General features: G+C 37.5%; 1 protein-coding gene and 1 long non-coding RNA gene across 7 annotated transcripts in view; one reads left to right on the top strand and one right to left on the bottom strand.

Annotated features, from left to right (window-relative positions):
* The window catches only part of LOC102492204 (C-type lectin domain family 2 member B), a 43,891-nt gene that overhangs the window by 11,685 nt on the left and 15,236 nt on the right, over positions 1-16,970 (bottom strand). The window contains exons 3-4 of one of the 6 annotated variants that reach the window (XM_027776547.1): positions 12,715-12,819; positions 4,582-4,680 (exon numbers count right to left, since the gene is read on the bottom strand). In XM_027776547.1, the coding sequence (XP_027632348.1) occupies positions 4,582-4,680; positions 12,715-12,802 (187 nt within the window). In that variant the 5' untranslated portion in view covers positions 12,803-12,819. Of the gene's footprint in view, positions 1-4,581; positions 4,681-12,714; positions 12,961-16,970 lie in introns of those variants that run through there. The other 5 variants (XM_027776551.1, XM_027776540.1, XM_027776552.1 and 2 more) reach the window with 5 other exon arrangements.
* The window catches only part of LOC114010007 (uncharacterized), a 16,221-nt gene continuing 13,090 nt past the window's right edge, over positions 13,840-16,970 (top strand). The window contains exon 1 of the long non-coding RNA XR_003551402.1: positions 13,840-14,081. This is a non-coding gene — a long non-coding RNA (uncharacterized LOC114010007). The remainder of the gene's footprint in view (positions 14,082-16,970) is intronic.

Below are 16,970 nucleotides of genomic sequence, written 5' to 3'. Positions count from 1 at the left end.
AAGACTCCCTCCCACCTAACAATATTGAAGAATGCTTATGAATCAAACACCAAAAGAAGGCTAATTCAAAACATGGGCAAAAATTTGAACATACCTCTTACTACATATTGCACCCAAATATCAAATATGCGTAATAGTGTTCATGTTGAATCCTGAACAAGGTGGGTGTATCTGTGTCCTTGATTTGATTATTATACACTGCATGCATATTTTGAAAAACCCTACTGGCCCCCACAAAGATATGCAATGGTTGTGTATAAGTCAGAAATCACAATGAAAACTGACATGCCTCAATAAACAGTACATGTGAAGGTACTTAACAGTGTTCGTTATCAGGAAAGTCTCATTGAAAGCTACAATAAGGTACTGTCACTCATTAGAATGTCAAAAAGGGATAAAACTGACAATAAAGTGTTGGCAAAACTGTGGAGTAACTGGCAAAGGTGGGATTAGCCATACATTATCACTGGTATTATGGAGTAACTGGCACTGGTGGGATTAGCCATACATTATCACTGGTATTTAATACTAAAGCTGATCTATGTCTAGTCCATGGCTTAGTGATTATTTGCTTAAGTATATCCCAAGTCACATCTTTACTAAAAGACAAAAAGTTAAGGATGTTCAAAGCCACACTATTTGCAGTAGCCAAAATGCAACACTATACAAATGTCCATCAAAAATAGGAAGATTAATAATAGTGCTGTATTCATAGCACAGACTGCACCACAGAAAATGGCTGTAAATTATAGCCTGAGGTCAAAGCCCTCTCATCTCCTATTTTTGTACAGCTGAGAAATATTTTTACATTTTAAAATAATGAAAGTAATAAAAAGATAGTAATTAAAATAGGAATAATATTTCATAACCCATAGAAATGTTATAATATTTCTATTGTACTCAACTGTATTAAAATGCAGTCAAGTTACTAATTTATTTATATATTTTCTGTTTTTGCACTACAAATGCAATCCTCAGTAGTTGTAACAGGGATCATGTGGCTAGCAAAATCTAAAATATTTACTCTCTGACCCTTTTTATAAAAAAGTTTCTGATTCTCTTTTACAACGAGGTAGTAAACTTTTGCTACATGATATGACATGGAAAAAAAATCCCACAAACATAATGTTGAACAAAAGAAAATAAATGCAAGGCTGGCCCCAAAGCCTAATGCTCAAGTCCCAGCTCTATTACTTTGAAAAACATGCCAGGCTTATGTGCATGGGTGTTCAGAATCCTTGTGAGGCGGAGAAATGGAGGAAAAGGGAGTGCAATGTGGCCACACACCAGTCAGGGGCACTTTCTCCCTCTCCCCCTTCTTCCTCCCTCTCGCAAGCACATGAATCTTTTGGGAAAATAAAAAGAAAGAAAAAACAAAGAAAGAAAGAAAGAAAGAAAGAAAGAAAGAAAGAAAGAAAGAAAGAAAGAAAGAAAGAAAGAAAGAAAGAAAGAAAGAAAGAAAGAAAGAAAGAAAGAAAGAAAGAAAGAAAGAAAGAAAGAAAGAAAGAAAGAAAGAAAAGAAGGAAGGAAGGAAGGAAGGAAGGAAGGAAGAAAAAGAAAAGGAAGGAAGGAAGGAAGAAAGAATATGCAAATTGCATTATTTTATTTCCATAAAATTTCTTAAATGAGCTAAACTCACCTATGGCAGTGGAAATCATAAGAATAATTACTGTTGGCAAGGAAATGTTGAATGGAATGCTAATAATTTTGCTTAGTTGTTTTTGCATCTCCTGATGATTTACATAGATAATGTATGAATAATAATTCATTCAATGATACCCATTAAATAGGTCATGAAAATGAGAAGAGAAAGGAGAATAATAAGAAAAGATAATGATTGAAACAGAAAAAAAAAAAAGATCATACAATAGAAATAAAAAGAAAGAGTGATTTCAGGGAATTAGGAGGAATGAAGATCTTCCACTGATAATTTAGCTTCCAGCCCTCAAGCTCGTGTGGTAGGAAGAAGACATTCCAGCCTCCTCTCTCTGTATCTGTCTTTGTCTCTCTCTACCTCTGTCTCTGTCTTCTCTTTTTTGGTAATTTTTCCTTTTTAAAATTTTTTAAAATTAAGCAGTTCCTGGGCTTTCAGCCCCTCCTTTTCCTTTATCTTCTTAATAATCCCCTCTTCCACTCCCAACCCAGGAGAGGCAAGGGTGCAGGCCTCAGAAGACCCCTTCATGGCTACTGAGAACTAGTGATTTTGCATGGTGCACATGCATGCCATGAGGTTTTCTAATTTTTGCTTTTTTAAAAAAAATAATTTTTTTTTCTTCTCTTTTTCTCTGTTTCTTGGTTGTGTTTGTTGCTGTTGTTTCTCTCTCTCTCTCTGTTCCCTTTTCTGCACGCTCCTGGATGCTCAGATTGAATTTCAAGTTTGGGAAGAAACACACTTTTTCATCAGATGACTAGAAATCACCACAGGACCACAAGAAAGATGGGATAGCAAGAAAGTACCTCTCCTTCAAGGGAAATTATGGCTCCTCTTCATCCACAGACAGTACAACGGAAATCATGGAAATGTCTGGTAAAAAATTTAGAAAATTCATAATGGCAAAGCTAACAGAAATGGAAGAAAAGAGAGACAATGAACTGCAGAAGAGAAAGGAAAAGGGAGCTGACAAGTGCCAGGAAGTGAGGAAACTCTTGCAAGATCTAAAAGAGGAATTACACACTTGTCAAAAGAATCAAATGGAATTGTTAGAGATGAAAACTATAACACAGGATGTCAAAATCTCTCTTGAAAGTATTAAAAGCAGACTATAGCACACAGAAAATAGAATCTCAGACGTAGAAGAGAAAACTGCTGGCCTAGAGAAATCCACCACGAAGACTGAGAAAATTGCCCCCAAATTTGAGAATAATATACGGGAAATACTAGATACCATCAAACGTACAAACATCCAGGTAATTGGCATCCCAGAAGGCGAAGAGACTCATAAAGGCATTGATAATCTATTCCATGAAATCCTGCAGGAAAACTTTCCAAACCTAGAGAGGCACTCAAAGACAATACAAAGGACCCCAAATAGAATCAACCCAAGACGATCTTCTCCAAGACACATTATAGCCAGACTGACCAAAAAACATAGATGAAGACAAGATACTAAGACTGGCAAGAGAGAAACGGCAAGTTACCTACAAGCATATCCCATCACACTAACAGCAGACCTCTCATCGGAAACAATGTGAGTGAGGAAAGAATGGGAAAATATATTCAATGCGTTAAAGGAAAAGCAATTATGACCGAGAATACTGTACCCGGCAAGATTGTCCTTTATATGGGAAGAAAAGACAAGAACATTCTCAGATAAACAAAACCTGAAAGAATTTACCAGCAGCAGACCAGATCTTCAAGAAGTTCTCAAGAGAGTGCTATGTCAGGAAAACTAAATGTAGTCACACAGAAATAAAAGTTCAAAAACTAAGAAAATGCCCAACTTAATTGTAGGGACAAGTCTGGAGTTTAATATTATATCCCATAATTCAATTGGGAAGATTGAACCACAACAGAAGGTCGATTAAGTACATGAGACTGAACTGGTGAAACAGCATTCTGTGACTTTTGACTCAAAGATTGCTGCTTTTCTTCTAGGCTTTGTTGTCTAGTTTTAAGAGTTTTTGTCCTGTCTTGAGCTGCCAATAGTTTCATGTACCTACTATTTGAACAGGACACTAACCTGTTTCCAGGCTTTAAGTTTTAAGGAAATTTCCTTACCAATTCAAAATTGCTTTTCTTGAAATTACCAGATAAACCTGCTATTCAAAGTAGTTAGATTATTTAAGAAATTGCATGATCAATAAAATGTGGAGGGAAAGGAATGGAAGACAACTGTAGACACCAGAGATAGTGTGAGAAGAGGGTGGGAATATACAAACACACACATGAAACTAGAAATGGAAAATTATTGATAACATACATGATTAAGCCACGATGTAGTATATTCTGGATGGAAAACCACTTTTTGAATGCTGTGATGATGATTAGGAGATGAATGTAAATTAATTAATTTAAAAAATGTTTCAGGAGAAAAAAAATCATGAAAACTTTTTCATGAAATTAAAAAGATGCATATTTGAAGACTGCAATAAGCTATATAGTCCCAGCTGGGTGCTACTTCGTTGTATGTTCATTCTACTCACTGAAGTTTAGGCCTAGGGTCAGACTTGTGTTCATGGATATGTATATATCAGCTGTGCTTGCTATTGAAGTATTTAGATTAATTAAGTTCTTTATAGAATAAACAAAATCAGGGGAAAGGCATAAAAGCAACCATGGATACCAGAGACAGTGTGGGAGGAGGGTGGGACACAGCAGAGAGTGAGAGATAGGGAATCAAGGATGGCAAAAATAACAAAATATACAGGAAACAGGAAAGGGAATATTGTTTGTTGATGATAACACGTATGTTGATGTGCTTGATTAAGCCAATATACAGTGTATTCTGGCTGGGAAATCTCATTTTATTTGCTGTGATGATGTATAGGTAGTGAAGGAATGTAAATAAATAAATTTACATTAAAAAAAGGGAAAAAAAGAAAAAGAAAAAAGTGAAGAAATAAAAGTTGCAATTTACTTACCTGATCTAATACTCAAAATACTAACCAGAACAATAATAATAATAAACATTGATATAGTACCACTTATTAAAATAGTCTTCTTATATCTGCACATCAAACCTAAAAAATAAAAACAAATATATTTAGCTGAGATGGCTACTGAACTTGAGCTATGAAATATTGTTTTGTTTTCAGGGACTAAATGAAGATCTTCTGCTGAGTCTTCACTCTCCAGATTCATTTCTAGTGGGGTAGGGTAACCTCTGTATCCTTCTCTTCATCTCTCTGTCTCTCTGTGTCTCTCTGTGTCTCCCTGTGTCATTTAATTAAAAAAAAATTCAGGTGAAGTATTATCTGGGCTCTCAAGCCTTTCTTTATCTTGCTAATTCATGCCTTTTCCCCCTCCCATTTAGAGAGAAACAAAACCAGGCCCATTCTGAGATGGCTACTGAACTTGAGCTGTGAAATATTGCATACACCACAAAGTTTTCATTTTTCACTTTTTAAAATTAAAATACAAAATTTTTATTGCCTTTTTTCTTTTTTCTTTTCTTTTCTCTTTTCTTTTCCTTTTTCTTTAACTTTATCTCTTGGCTGCTCAGCCTCCACATACAGAGTGTTTAGACAGATCTAAGTAAACAGTATCCAGACATCTGAATACTTATTAAGGTCAGAATATTCCTCAATTTCCACTAAATCTGATGCACAAAGAGTGAAAAACAGAATGGAAGAGAGATTGCAGTCACCTTCTCCTGCACATCTCTGAACACTCAGAATGAACTTCACAAATTAGGAAGATGCACAACCCATCAGATGGCCAGAAATCATCACAAGGGCATAAGAAATATGAGAAACATGAGAAAACAAGAAAATACCTCTCCTCCAATGGAAAAGAGTAACAACCCTTCATCCACAGACAGTACTATGCAACTCACAGAAATGTCAAATAACGAATTTAGAATATTCATAGTGACAAAGCTAACAGAGATGCAAGAGAAGAGAGTCAATGAACTCCAGAAGACACAGGAGAAAAGAGCTGACAATTTTCAGCAGGTGACGAACTTCTTGCATGATTTGAAAGAAGAAATATTCACCATAAAAAATATTCAAATGAAGCTGTTAGAGATGAAGGCTGTAATACAGGAAATCCAAACCTCCCCTGGAAGTATTAAAAGCAGAATAGATCATATAGAAGATCAAGTCTCAGATGTAGAAGACAGAATCACTGGCCTAGAAAAATCCACCACAAAGACTGAGAAAATTGCCCCCCAAAATTAGAATAATATATGAGAAATACTAGCTACCATCAAGCATTCAAACATTTGGATAACTGGTATCTCAGAAGGTGAAGACTAATAAGGACATTGATAATCTATTCCATAAAATCCTGAAAGAAAACTTTCCAAACCTAGAGAGGCATTCAAAGATCCAGTCCCAAGAAATACAAAGGATGCCAAATAGAATCAACCCAAGATCTTCTCCAAGATACATTATAACCAGATTGACCAAAATCACAGACAAAGACAAGATACTAGGATTAGCAAGAGAGAAATTTCAAGTTACCTGCAAAGGATATCCCATCAGGTTAACAGCAGACCTCCCATCAGAAACAATGCAAGCAAGGAAAGAATGGGAAAACATTTTCAATTTGTTAAGGAAAAAGCAATTTCAAGCAAGAATACCGTAGCCGGCAAGATTATCCTTCATATGGGAAAGAAAGACAAGAATGTTCTCAGATAAACAAAACCTGAAAGAATTTACCAACACCAGACCAAGAAGTTCTGAATGGAATGCTATCCCAGGAAAACTAAATACAGACACAGAAATAAGAGTTCAAAAACAACCAAGAAAATGACCAACTTAATGGTAGGGACAAGTCTGGATTTGAATCTTATATTCCAGAATTTGAATGGGAAGATAGGACCACAACAGAAAATAGATTAAGTACATAAGATTGAACTGGTGAAATAAAATCTTATGACCATTTTTTTTTAGAGGTTTTTGCTATAGGGTGCATGCGCTTGCCAGACAGACAGACAGACAGAGAGAGACAGAAAGCGAGAAATCACCTCCCCAGGGGGAAGGCCACGCTGTAATCCCTTCTCCTCCATTCTCCTCTCAGGATCTTGGGCACGCACGCACACGTGCCCAGCATGAGTTTTAAGCCACTAGGTCCAGGATGCAAACCGTGGTCGACTACATGGGAGTCCAGTGACATAGCCATTATGCTAACTGCTGGTCCCAAAATCTTATGACTTTTGACTAAAAAATTCCTAATTTTCTTCTATGCTTTGTTTCCACAAGATGACACAAAACATACATTTTTTTCTTTGTCACGTAAGATAAATCTGCTTTCTCCTTCTTTTTCTTTAATTGCCAGAGGGCACATGAGAGAGTAAGAGAGAGAGAGAAAATCCTTCAGCTGGGCCTGGTCACACCATAATCCTTTCCATTTCTCCATCCCATCAGGATGTGGGGTTTGTCTTTCAAGCCGCCAAGAACAGGAGTTGAACCTCAGCCAGCCATGTGGGATCTTGCTCCCTGAGCACAGGGCTTAACCACTGTGCAACTAGGCCAGCCCTGCTTCTTTTTTTTTATTCAAAATTTCTCATACTGTGCCTACATCAGTCCAAATGTTGCCATGTTTTTACAGTCACAGTCCAAGGCATGAAAAATAAATGGCTCGTTAGGGGAGAATTCATCCCCAGATCTTCGGCATCCTTCCTCTCTGAGAATATTGGCACATCCTAACACTCATTAACAGTTTCTAAGAAAATCTACTTTCTAGCTAGTAAAGAAAGCTTATTTGAAAGGAGAAGTAGTATAGCAGAGTTTAAATCATATTTGGGTTTGAGATTTGGAACATGAATGTCATTCTTTTTTATTGTCATTTTTCTAGTCCTTTGTTTTCTAATTGTAAAAGTGAATACAACAGAGCAAATCTCTGCTGAGGAATTGTTCTTTTCTTAATTAGTACCCACTCAGGAGAAAACAAAAATGGAAGACATAATTTTTTTCAAATAATCATTTTTAATATTGTATTTGATTATTAAGTATTCATCCTCATTATAAATATTTTTTAAATTTATAGAGTTATAAACTTACTGAGACTATTTGTCACATCTATCTTTTATACCTAGATAGGACCACAACAGAAAATAGATTAAGTACATGAGACTGAACTGGTGAATTAAAATCTGATGACTTTTCACTGAAACATTACTGATTTTCTTCTACGCTTTGTTTTCACAAGATGATACAAAACATACATTTGAAGAACCAGTTAAATAAACTGTCCTTACTGGATGTATGAAAGAAATAAAATTTAAAACACATCTAAGTTTACACTACTTAAAGATTACTGGTATTTTAATTTGAGTGAAAATCCTTCTACCTGTATAATTTTCTAATCTTATTTTCACACATACAGCTTCTCACTCAAACACACATCATTTTTAATGAGTACAATAATACAACTGTTGTTTTACAATCTAATGCTTTCAATGAACAATTTATTTTTCTCATGTGTGGTAATTAATCAATGCACAGTAATCTATGGTGCTCAGTGAATCATGCCTCCCTGTGTTTATCATCTCTTTGACACATGATATTGCTACTCTTTCCATCGAGAAGTTATAGAACTTTCCAACAACTGACTATGAATTGGCCTTGTGCTTTGCTTTGACCAATAGAATGTGGTAGAAGTGACACTCCGGAACTTTTAGAGCCTTGAAGTTTCTACTTTCACTATCAGAAGCCATGCCTAGCCACCATCAAAAGTAGTTTAGGTTCTCCTGGGACACACACACAGAGGATGTGGGAGACAACTAGTTGACATATAACCACTGAGCCCTCAAACCCGTGAGTGACGCCATTTTAGATTCTTAGTCCCTACCCACATGCCACCAGCTGGCTTCACACAGAGGAGAGATGACTGATCCTCACAGAGGCTTTTCCACATTCTTAACCCACATGACCACAAGCAAGACAATAGCTGTTGTTTTAAGTCACTTCATTGAAAACAATGGAGAAATTTGTATGTCAAGTACATCTTGACATTACAATAATTTTAATGGCTACATAATAATGTATTATATGGCTATACCATAAAAGTAAAAAAAAAAAAAGCATAAACAAATAAAACTTTATCTCTTTCTGGTATTTAGGCTATTCTGCTGTTTAAACCAGAACTAGATGGAATGTGGTGTCAATGTGTCTTGTATACTTGCCAATTTTCTTCTTAAGATATGTTTTTCTTTTTCTTTTTTTTTTGTAGAGATTTTCACTGTAGGGTGTGTGTGCTCGCCAGAAAGACAGAGAGAGACAGAGAGACAGAGAGCAAGAAATCACCCCCTAGGGAGGATGGCCACACCACAATCCCTTCTCCTCCATTCTCCTCTCGGGATCTTGGGCACGCATGCACACGCGCCAGGCCTGAGTTTAAACCGCCAGATCCAGGACTCGAATCACAGTTGACTACATGGGAGTCCAACGACATAGCCATTACGCTAACTGCTGGTCCCTTAAGATATGTTTTTAAAAATAAAATTGGGAAATATTGTTAAATGATCCCCCAAAATACTGTACTAATATTTCTTATCATGAACAATGCATGAAAATAATGGTACTCATACAAGATTATAATAGTTTTTTTTTCTTTCTTTTAGAGTAGCATGGGGGTGGGGGTGGGGGGATAAATGCACCAAAGAGAACATCAGTACTTGTTTCTGAACCACCAAACTATTGTTATTTTGAGCATCTGAGAAATAGCATTTGGAAAGTATGTGTAATTTTGTATATTTCTGACAAGTGTCTGAAGTCTTATCATTTGTTGTGTATTTCTTCTATCAGGAACTTCAAAACTACACCATAAGAATGAATTGCCATATCGGTAATACTTCACTTTTCAATGAGCTCTTGTTTATTTGTTCATCCTTTAACAAATATTTATTTCCTACTATGTGTTAGTTTCCAGAAACATAATAATAAACAAATAACCAAAGAATAAAAACAGAGTTCATACCCTCCTGGAGTGTACATTGGATGGAAAGACTGACAATAAACAGAAAAGAGAATTAAAAACTACAGATTGCAAGTTACAGAGAGGCAATAAGCAGAGCCCTCTGATGGATAAGAGAGAAGAGACTAAAAAGGATGGTCACAAAGACCATTCCATACTTTGTGGAAATGACATTAAAACAAGACCGAAAATATAAGCAGTGGTTATTTACAGTAAATAAACAAGAGAACATATTTCAGGCAAGAACAGCAAGTGTCAGTGCCTAAATCAAGAAAGAACTCAGAAGAGTGTGGCAGAAAACGAGGAGTGCGATCTGTCCAAGACAATGAAGAGACCAGTGGCTAGTGAGACAGAAACCAAAGAATGCCAAGTTTGAAGGCCTTGGAAGGAAACTGATATTTTTCTAAGTGTGAGGGGAAGTCATTGAATTATTTTTGGTAGGTTTTAGTGTTTCAGGTCTGCATCTTTAAAAACCCTCTGGACCACTGGGTAGAGAGACTAGGAGACTGATTCTCAGGGTGGAGACAGTGGTAGGAGGAAGAATCAAATTGAGCCTGTGGAGCTCATTGGTGTTCTTGATCAAATGATTGCAGGAAGTGAAAGAGAAAAAGAAAAAGTCTGGGAGCAGAGAAGTGAAATCAGCTTGTCAACTCTCAGAGAACTTTTGCTGCATGAAAAGAAAGCAAGCAGAGTAGGAGTGAGATGAATGGTATGATAGAAACTTTTTAAAGTTACAATAAATAATGTTTGTGTGCTGATGGGGTTGATTCAGTGTGAAAGGGACAGTTTGCTGATGAAAGTAGAAGGGAGATGGAATAAATAAATAATTCTTGTTCAGGCCAGAGGTGCTATAGTCTGAAGCACAAACGGACGGACTGCTCTTAGTTTGGAAAAATCACCCCGTCTTTGAGAGAACAAAGATCCAGAGAATAAACAAAGCATATATCTGACTTTCACCTTCTTGGGGGTTGTATGTGACTCAGTGCAGAATTTGAGTCCCAGCTCCTTCTAATGAGGTTTTTATCTCTTTTAAAATTTAATTTTCTTAACTTCCTTATTAATTTTCAGTTGATTTTCTTTAAATCTCAGGTATCAAGAAAACTAGTACTTGTTTTCCATTTTCTATGCCACCTATCAAGTCAATATGTTATTATGCTGTTCTGTTTTTCTGTCCACAAACTGGCTTAGTGAGCAAAGGATTATTAGTATTAGAGACACTACCGTTTCAAAATCTTGATCAGATATTTATAGTCAATGATTTAATTTTCTTATCCCACTTGAGCCTATATCTCTTCCTCCACCAAACAGCACCATGTCTTACTGTAAGATAAATAAAGTCTTTGGGAGAGAGGGTATATGTGTGAAAATAGGATTAGAGAAATATATGGAAGGATTTTCACCCAAATGATAATGCTGGTAATCTCTAAGTAGCATAAACTTAGATGTGTTTTAATTTTTTCTTTCTTTCATACATCACTAAGGACAAAGTTTGTTTAATTTAAAGTAAGAAATGTCCTTTTTTAAAAATGAAAAGACATACAGGTGCTGTGTGTTGAGGAAATCTGGTCAAAGGTAGCTTTTGCTATTGTCCTTCCTTGTGTCGCAGCTGCCCCGTTTTTCAATATTTTAATTAGTGTGAGTGTGTATGCTGAGAGGGTGAATAGTATTTACCGCTGAAACAGAATTATTTTTTATAGATTTTTCTATGCATTATTTTTAAGTAGGCAAGTCATATTGATAGCATTTCCTCTAGAATCTCTGTTGAAAAGTAAAAAAAAAAAAGCGAAAGGTGCTTGAAATAAATGGCCCTTTCATTTAAAAAAAAAACGTAACTTACTGAAATGATGTTTCTGAGAATTAAGGAGGGATTGAAAAAAGAGGAAATCCATCTGAACCAACAGGAAGAAAGAAGTGTCCGCACAGCTGACAACAGGGCTGCAGCCACACGGAGGCCCAGGGTTCCTTTGCTGGCCAGCCTGAACGTACAGAGTGTGGGCACACCCACGGGTGCACGCTGATCCAGCCTGGCTGGAAGGCTGAGGGGGGAATCATGGTGTGGCAAGACCTGTCAGGGGTCTTTCTCCCTCTCCCAAGAAAGTAGTATAAATAAATTTAATTAATAAATAAAATGTATATAGAAAAACTGAATTTTATCACAGTGCCCTAAATTATTACTATAAAATAGTGTTTATAATTTCAAATTATATATCTATATATACTATACATATATATTACTTAGCATGTACTATTCAGTAACTTTAATAAAATGTGTACAGGTGATAAAATATCTAAGATATGTAATTTATTTATGTATGTAAATTCATCCTGTTGATTGATGTGTGAGATAGAAAATAATGCAGGTTTTTACAAATGAATATAAAATATTAAAACTTTTGATCCAGGTGATATTTTTATGCAACCATCTAATATGTGATTCCATTTCCTCCAACCTTCTTTTACCTCATTGTAGGCCAAATCAAGAAATTTGCAAAACAAAAGAGGGTTGGGGAGGGAATAAAGTACACATTCTAATAAGTCCTGCAACAATAATCTTTTGCCTAGCATACACTGGTATGTTAAATTGAAAATAAATACTCTGGGACCAGCAGTTAGCGTAATAGCTATGTCGCTGGACTCCCATGTAGTCGACTGCGGTTCGTATCCTGGACCCGGTGGCTTAAAACAGAGGACGGGCGGGTGGGCGTGCCTGCCCAAGATCCCAAGAGGAGAATGAAGGAGAAGGGATTGTGGCGTGGCCATCCCCCTTGGGGGGTGATTTCTCACTTTCTATCTCTCTGTGTCTCTCTCTGTCTGTTTGGCAAGCGCTCGCACCCTATAGCAAAAACCTCTCCCCCCCCAAAAAAAAAGAAAAGAAAAGAAATTACTCCAAGCTCACTATATTCACTAATTACAATTATAAAACTGATTTCTCCACTATAAATTATGATAAGATAAACTATATCCGAACTTATTAGGACAAAACGGTTAATTACAAAACTGATTTCTGTAATTTAAATAAAATGAAATTGTCTGGTTTGAGATAAAAACTACAAACTCATATTTGTTCTTTAAAGGCTTTCATTTCTCAATTTCAATAGATGGCATTCACTCTGAACTCGTCAAAATGTCCCTACCTTGTTCCTCTTGATCCGTTCCTTGGTGGTTATTCTCGGTTATTGTCACCTCTTCCGCCAGGGCAGCTACTTGGATGCTCTGTGTCATTATCTTCCAAAAACTCTCTACAAAGTTTTAATTTTACTTAACTTTACTGTAAAAATGGTATTGGCATTTGTACACCACAGCTCCCAACTACAGGTATGTCATTTTTCAAGAATAACACACATTTTGAGCAGTATTTCTTACACTGGAAGTAATCATGTGACTATTAGTCAGACTCTTGTTCACCACAACATTTTTTTCACAAGGAAAAAAAATGTTTGCTGGGGAGAAAAGCAGTTTAAGTAAACTAAAAATGCAAAGAGGAAGAAGGACCAACTCATATTGTCATACTTTTTTCTCAACAGGGATCCTTATCTGAACCACAGAACAAAAAGAGTATTCTAGTAACCATTTTCTCAGTTCTCTCAAGATGGTTTGTAACTAGTACCCTTCCAGAGTCAAGGGAAATTTTTTTTTATTAATTTAAAATGCATGTTTAGGACAGTACTGCTCATTTATCTCATGTCTGAGAAAGACTGAATTAAAAACAATAGAATCATTGAAAAGAAAGCTCTCCTTAGCCTTTGATATCTGAAACGAAAACAAAACCATTTGCTTTCCTCTGTTGCTAAGTAACAGATTTGTACACTCTCATGAGAAAAGAAAAACAGGAAACCCAAAGAAAGTAGCAAAGTGCCCCGAAAGTTATTGTCAGTTCACAAGATGATAAGGCTATTATGTCAGTGCTACCAGCTGGCTTCCTCCTCAAATCTGTCCTAATCAGAATTTTCCAATCATTTCCTACATCTCTCCCTCAATAAACACATAAGGGAGAAAATGGAGGAGAAGCGGCTCATGACCCACAGGAAGCTCCAGAATTACCACTGAATATGCTCTGTGAGGGCCATAGGAAATGACATTAGAGAAAAACATATAGTACCTGGGATGAAAAGAAACAAAGTAAGAAATTCAGGGTTAAACATTTCGGGATGGTCTCAAATGTAGAACTGTCACTTCTGTCATCACCCAGGAGGAAATTATGCAAGGTGAAATACAGAAGAAGGACAGAAAACAACATCGCTAGTTCCATTTGGGGAAGACAGAGAAAGTTCGAGAAGAAATAAATCTATTTTGCCTTGATTGTTAACCAGAGTCTCTCCAAAGGAATACCAGAAATGCGTGTGTGGGTGGGTAGAGAGATTACACTGATGGTTGAGTGAAATTGATTGTTGTTCCTAGAGAAAAACAGTGAATGTAAGATATTTCTGACACTTAAGAGGCTCTCTAGAGTGAATGTGCAGTTCTTCCCTGGGACCAGGCAGCCGCTGACTGTTCAATAAAGGTGAGTTTTGCTAGGCTGAGAATTTGACATAAACAGAATGACACAGTTTGTGCTCCTGGGTCTGCTGCCTTTCGCTGGGCATCCAGCTGTTTCATTCCTGTGTGGCATAGGTCAGCAGTCTTTTTCCTTTCATTGCTTAGTAGAATTTTCATTGTACGAATATGTAGTAATTTGTTTATCCATTATCCCTTTGATTGTTTTTCACTATTCGCTATCATAAGTAAGGTCAACATAGACATTTGTGCAAAAGTCTCTGTCATCAGATAGTTTCTAATCTTTTGAGGAAATTAGTGGGAATGGAATCGCTAGAAAAACTATGTTTAATTTTTATGAACATAAAGTTTTTCAGAGAGTGGGTGCTACTCCTGCCACTAACACAGGACAGATCCAGTTGTTTCAGATCAGTAACATTTGACATGATCATTGATTTTCATTTAAACCAGTCTACTATGTATGTAGTGGTATCTAAATTTGTGTTTGTTTGAGGCTTTTTGCCTTAGGGCACATGCACTCACCAGAGAGACAGAGACAGAGACTGTGAGAGAGAAGGTGAGACATCACCCTCTAAGGGAGATGGCCACACTGTGACCACTTCTCCTCCTGAGATCTTGGGCATGCACACACATGTGCCTGGAGTGAGTTTCAAGATACCGGGTCCAGGACTTGAACCGTGGTGGGTCATGTGGGACTCCAGCAACGTAACCACTACACCATCTGCTGGCCCCTAAATGTGCTTTTTAAATTTTTATTTATTTATTTATTTATTTTGGAGATGTTTTTGCTATAGGGCGCGTGCGCTTGCCAGAAAGACAGAGACAGACAGAAAGTGAGAAATCATCCCCCGGGGGGATGGCCATGCCGCATGGCCACGCTGCAATCCCTTCTCCTCCATTCTCCTCTTGGGATCTTGGGCACAAACACACACGCGCCCAGCGTGAGTTTAAGCCACCAGGTGCGGGACTCGAACTGCAGTTGACTATATGGGAGTTCAATGACATAGCCATTATGCTAACTGTTGGTCCCCTTAAATGTGCTTTCAACTTGCACATTTTTAATGTCAGATTGTGTAGGCTATGGTACCTAGGTATTTTGTCAAACATCAATTAAAGATGTCTATATGAAGTATACTTTAGATGAAATTAGCTTGTACATGTGTAGATTTTTGTGAGGCATACTACATGCCATGATGTGGGTGGGTCTCCCCAGTCAGTTGAAGGACACGTGAGGGAAAAAGTTATGAGGTCTCCAAAGGAAGAAGGATTTCAGCATCCAGACTTTCAGACTTGGTCTGCCATAGCAACTCCCGGAGTTTCCAACCTGGTAGCCTGCTGTGCACTGTTTGGACCTGCCGGTTCCCACAATTCTGAGAGCTAATTCCTTATAATAAATCTCTCTTTCTTTATGTGTGTGTACATAAAAACACACATTGGTTCTGTTTCTCTACGGAACACTTATTAAAATAGCATAGAGGCAGCCTTGCAGTTAAGATCATGGGCTAATTGAGTCAAGGTAACAAGGTTGGAATTTCAGTTCTGATACTTATTGGTTATATATAAAGTCATATAATCTATGTGTCTGAATTTCCTCCCCAATAAATTAGGGGTTATAAATAACATCCAACTGGGACCAGCAGTTAACATAATGGCTATGTCATTGTACTCTCATGTGGTCGACCATGGTTCGAGTCCCAAACCCGGTGGCTTAAACTCACACTGGGCACGTGTGTGTGCGTGCCCAAGATCCCAAGAGGAGGATGAAGGGAAGAGATTGCAGTGTGGCCATCCCCCCCTGGGGGTGATTTCTCACTTTATATCTATCTCTCTCTGTCTTTCTGTCATGCGCATGGGTCGTATAGCAAAAACCTCTCAAAAAAAACCCACCTAATTAAGAAAGTCTTACTTTATTACATACTTAAATTTTTATTGTAAAAATACAAATAAACATTAGAATTATATGATAAATCTTATGTACCTTTTGTTTTTAAAAGAGATTTTTGCTTTAGGGAACCTTTGTTCACTGGAAAGACAGAGAGAGACAGAGAGACAGAAACTGAGAAATCACCTACCCCAGGGGGATGACCACATCACAACAACTTATCCTCCATTCTCATCTCAGGATCTTGGGCACATACTCACATGCACCCAGCATAAGTTTTATGCTGCCAGGTTCAGGACTTGAACAGTGGTTGACTACATAGAAGTCTAGCAACATAACTATTCTGCCATCTGCTGGTCCCTTATTAATGATATTTAAAAGGTACATGGAGAGGGACCAGCAAATGGCATAATGGTTATGTCACTGGACTTCCATGTAGTCAACCGTGGTTTGAGTCCCAGACATGAAGATTTTAAGCTCATGGCAGGTGTCTGTGTGTGCATGCCCAAGATCCCAAGAGGAGAATGGGGGAGAAGGAATAACAGCATGTAGTAAACATTTCTCTAAAAAAATTTTTTTTAAAAAAGAAAGAAAGAACTATCTAAACTTAATCAACATTTGTATGTGTAATGGAGGAGTTAATATTCTCTATCTCCAGCCCCAGCTGAGAGTTGGACACAGTCATTTATGGGTGAATTGCAGAGGGATAGTTTCAGCATGCTTGGAGTGTCCTCTCAAGAAAGGGGATAAGTGTCTGCCATAATACAGAGCTGGCAGAGAAGCAGGGACTCCAACATTCTCAAGGCTTCTGGCCGCTCAACAGTTCAGGGGAGGGAACCAGCAGTTAGCGTAATGGCTATGTCGCTGGACTCCCACATAGTCGACCGCGGTTTGTGTCCCGGACCCGGTGGCTTAAAAAACTCACGCCGGGCGCGTGTGCGTGCGTGCCCAAGATCCCGAGAGGAGAATGGAGGAGAAGGGATTGCGGCGTGACCATCCCTCTTGGGGGGTGAT

The sequence above is a fragment of the Tupaia chinensis genome, unplaced genomic scaffold, assembly GCF_000334495.1.
Source record: "Tupaia chinensis unplaced genomic scaffold, TupChi_1.0 Scaffold000058_1, whole genome shotgun sequence".
NCBI classification, from domain to species: domain Eukaryota; kingdom Metazoa; phylum Chordata; class Mammalia; order Scandentia; family Tupaiidae; genus Tupaia; species Tupaia belangeri.
This window is presented reverse-complemented; position numbering and strand designations above follow the sequence as displayed.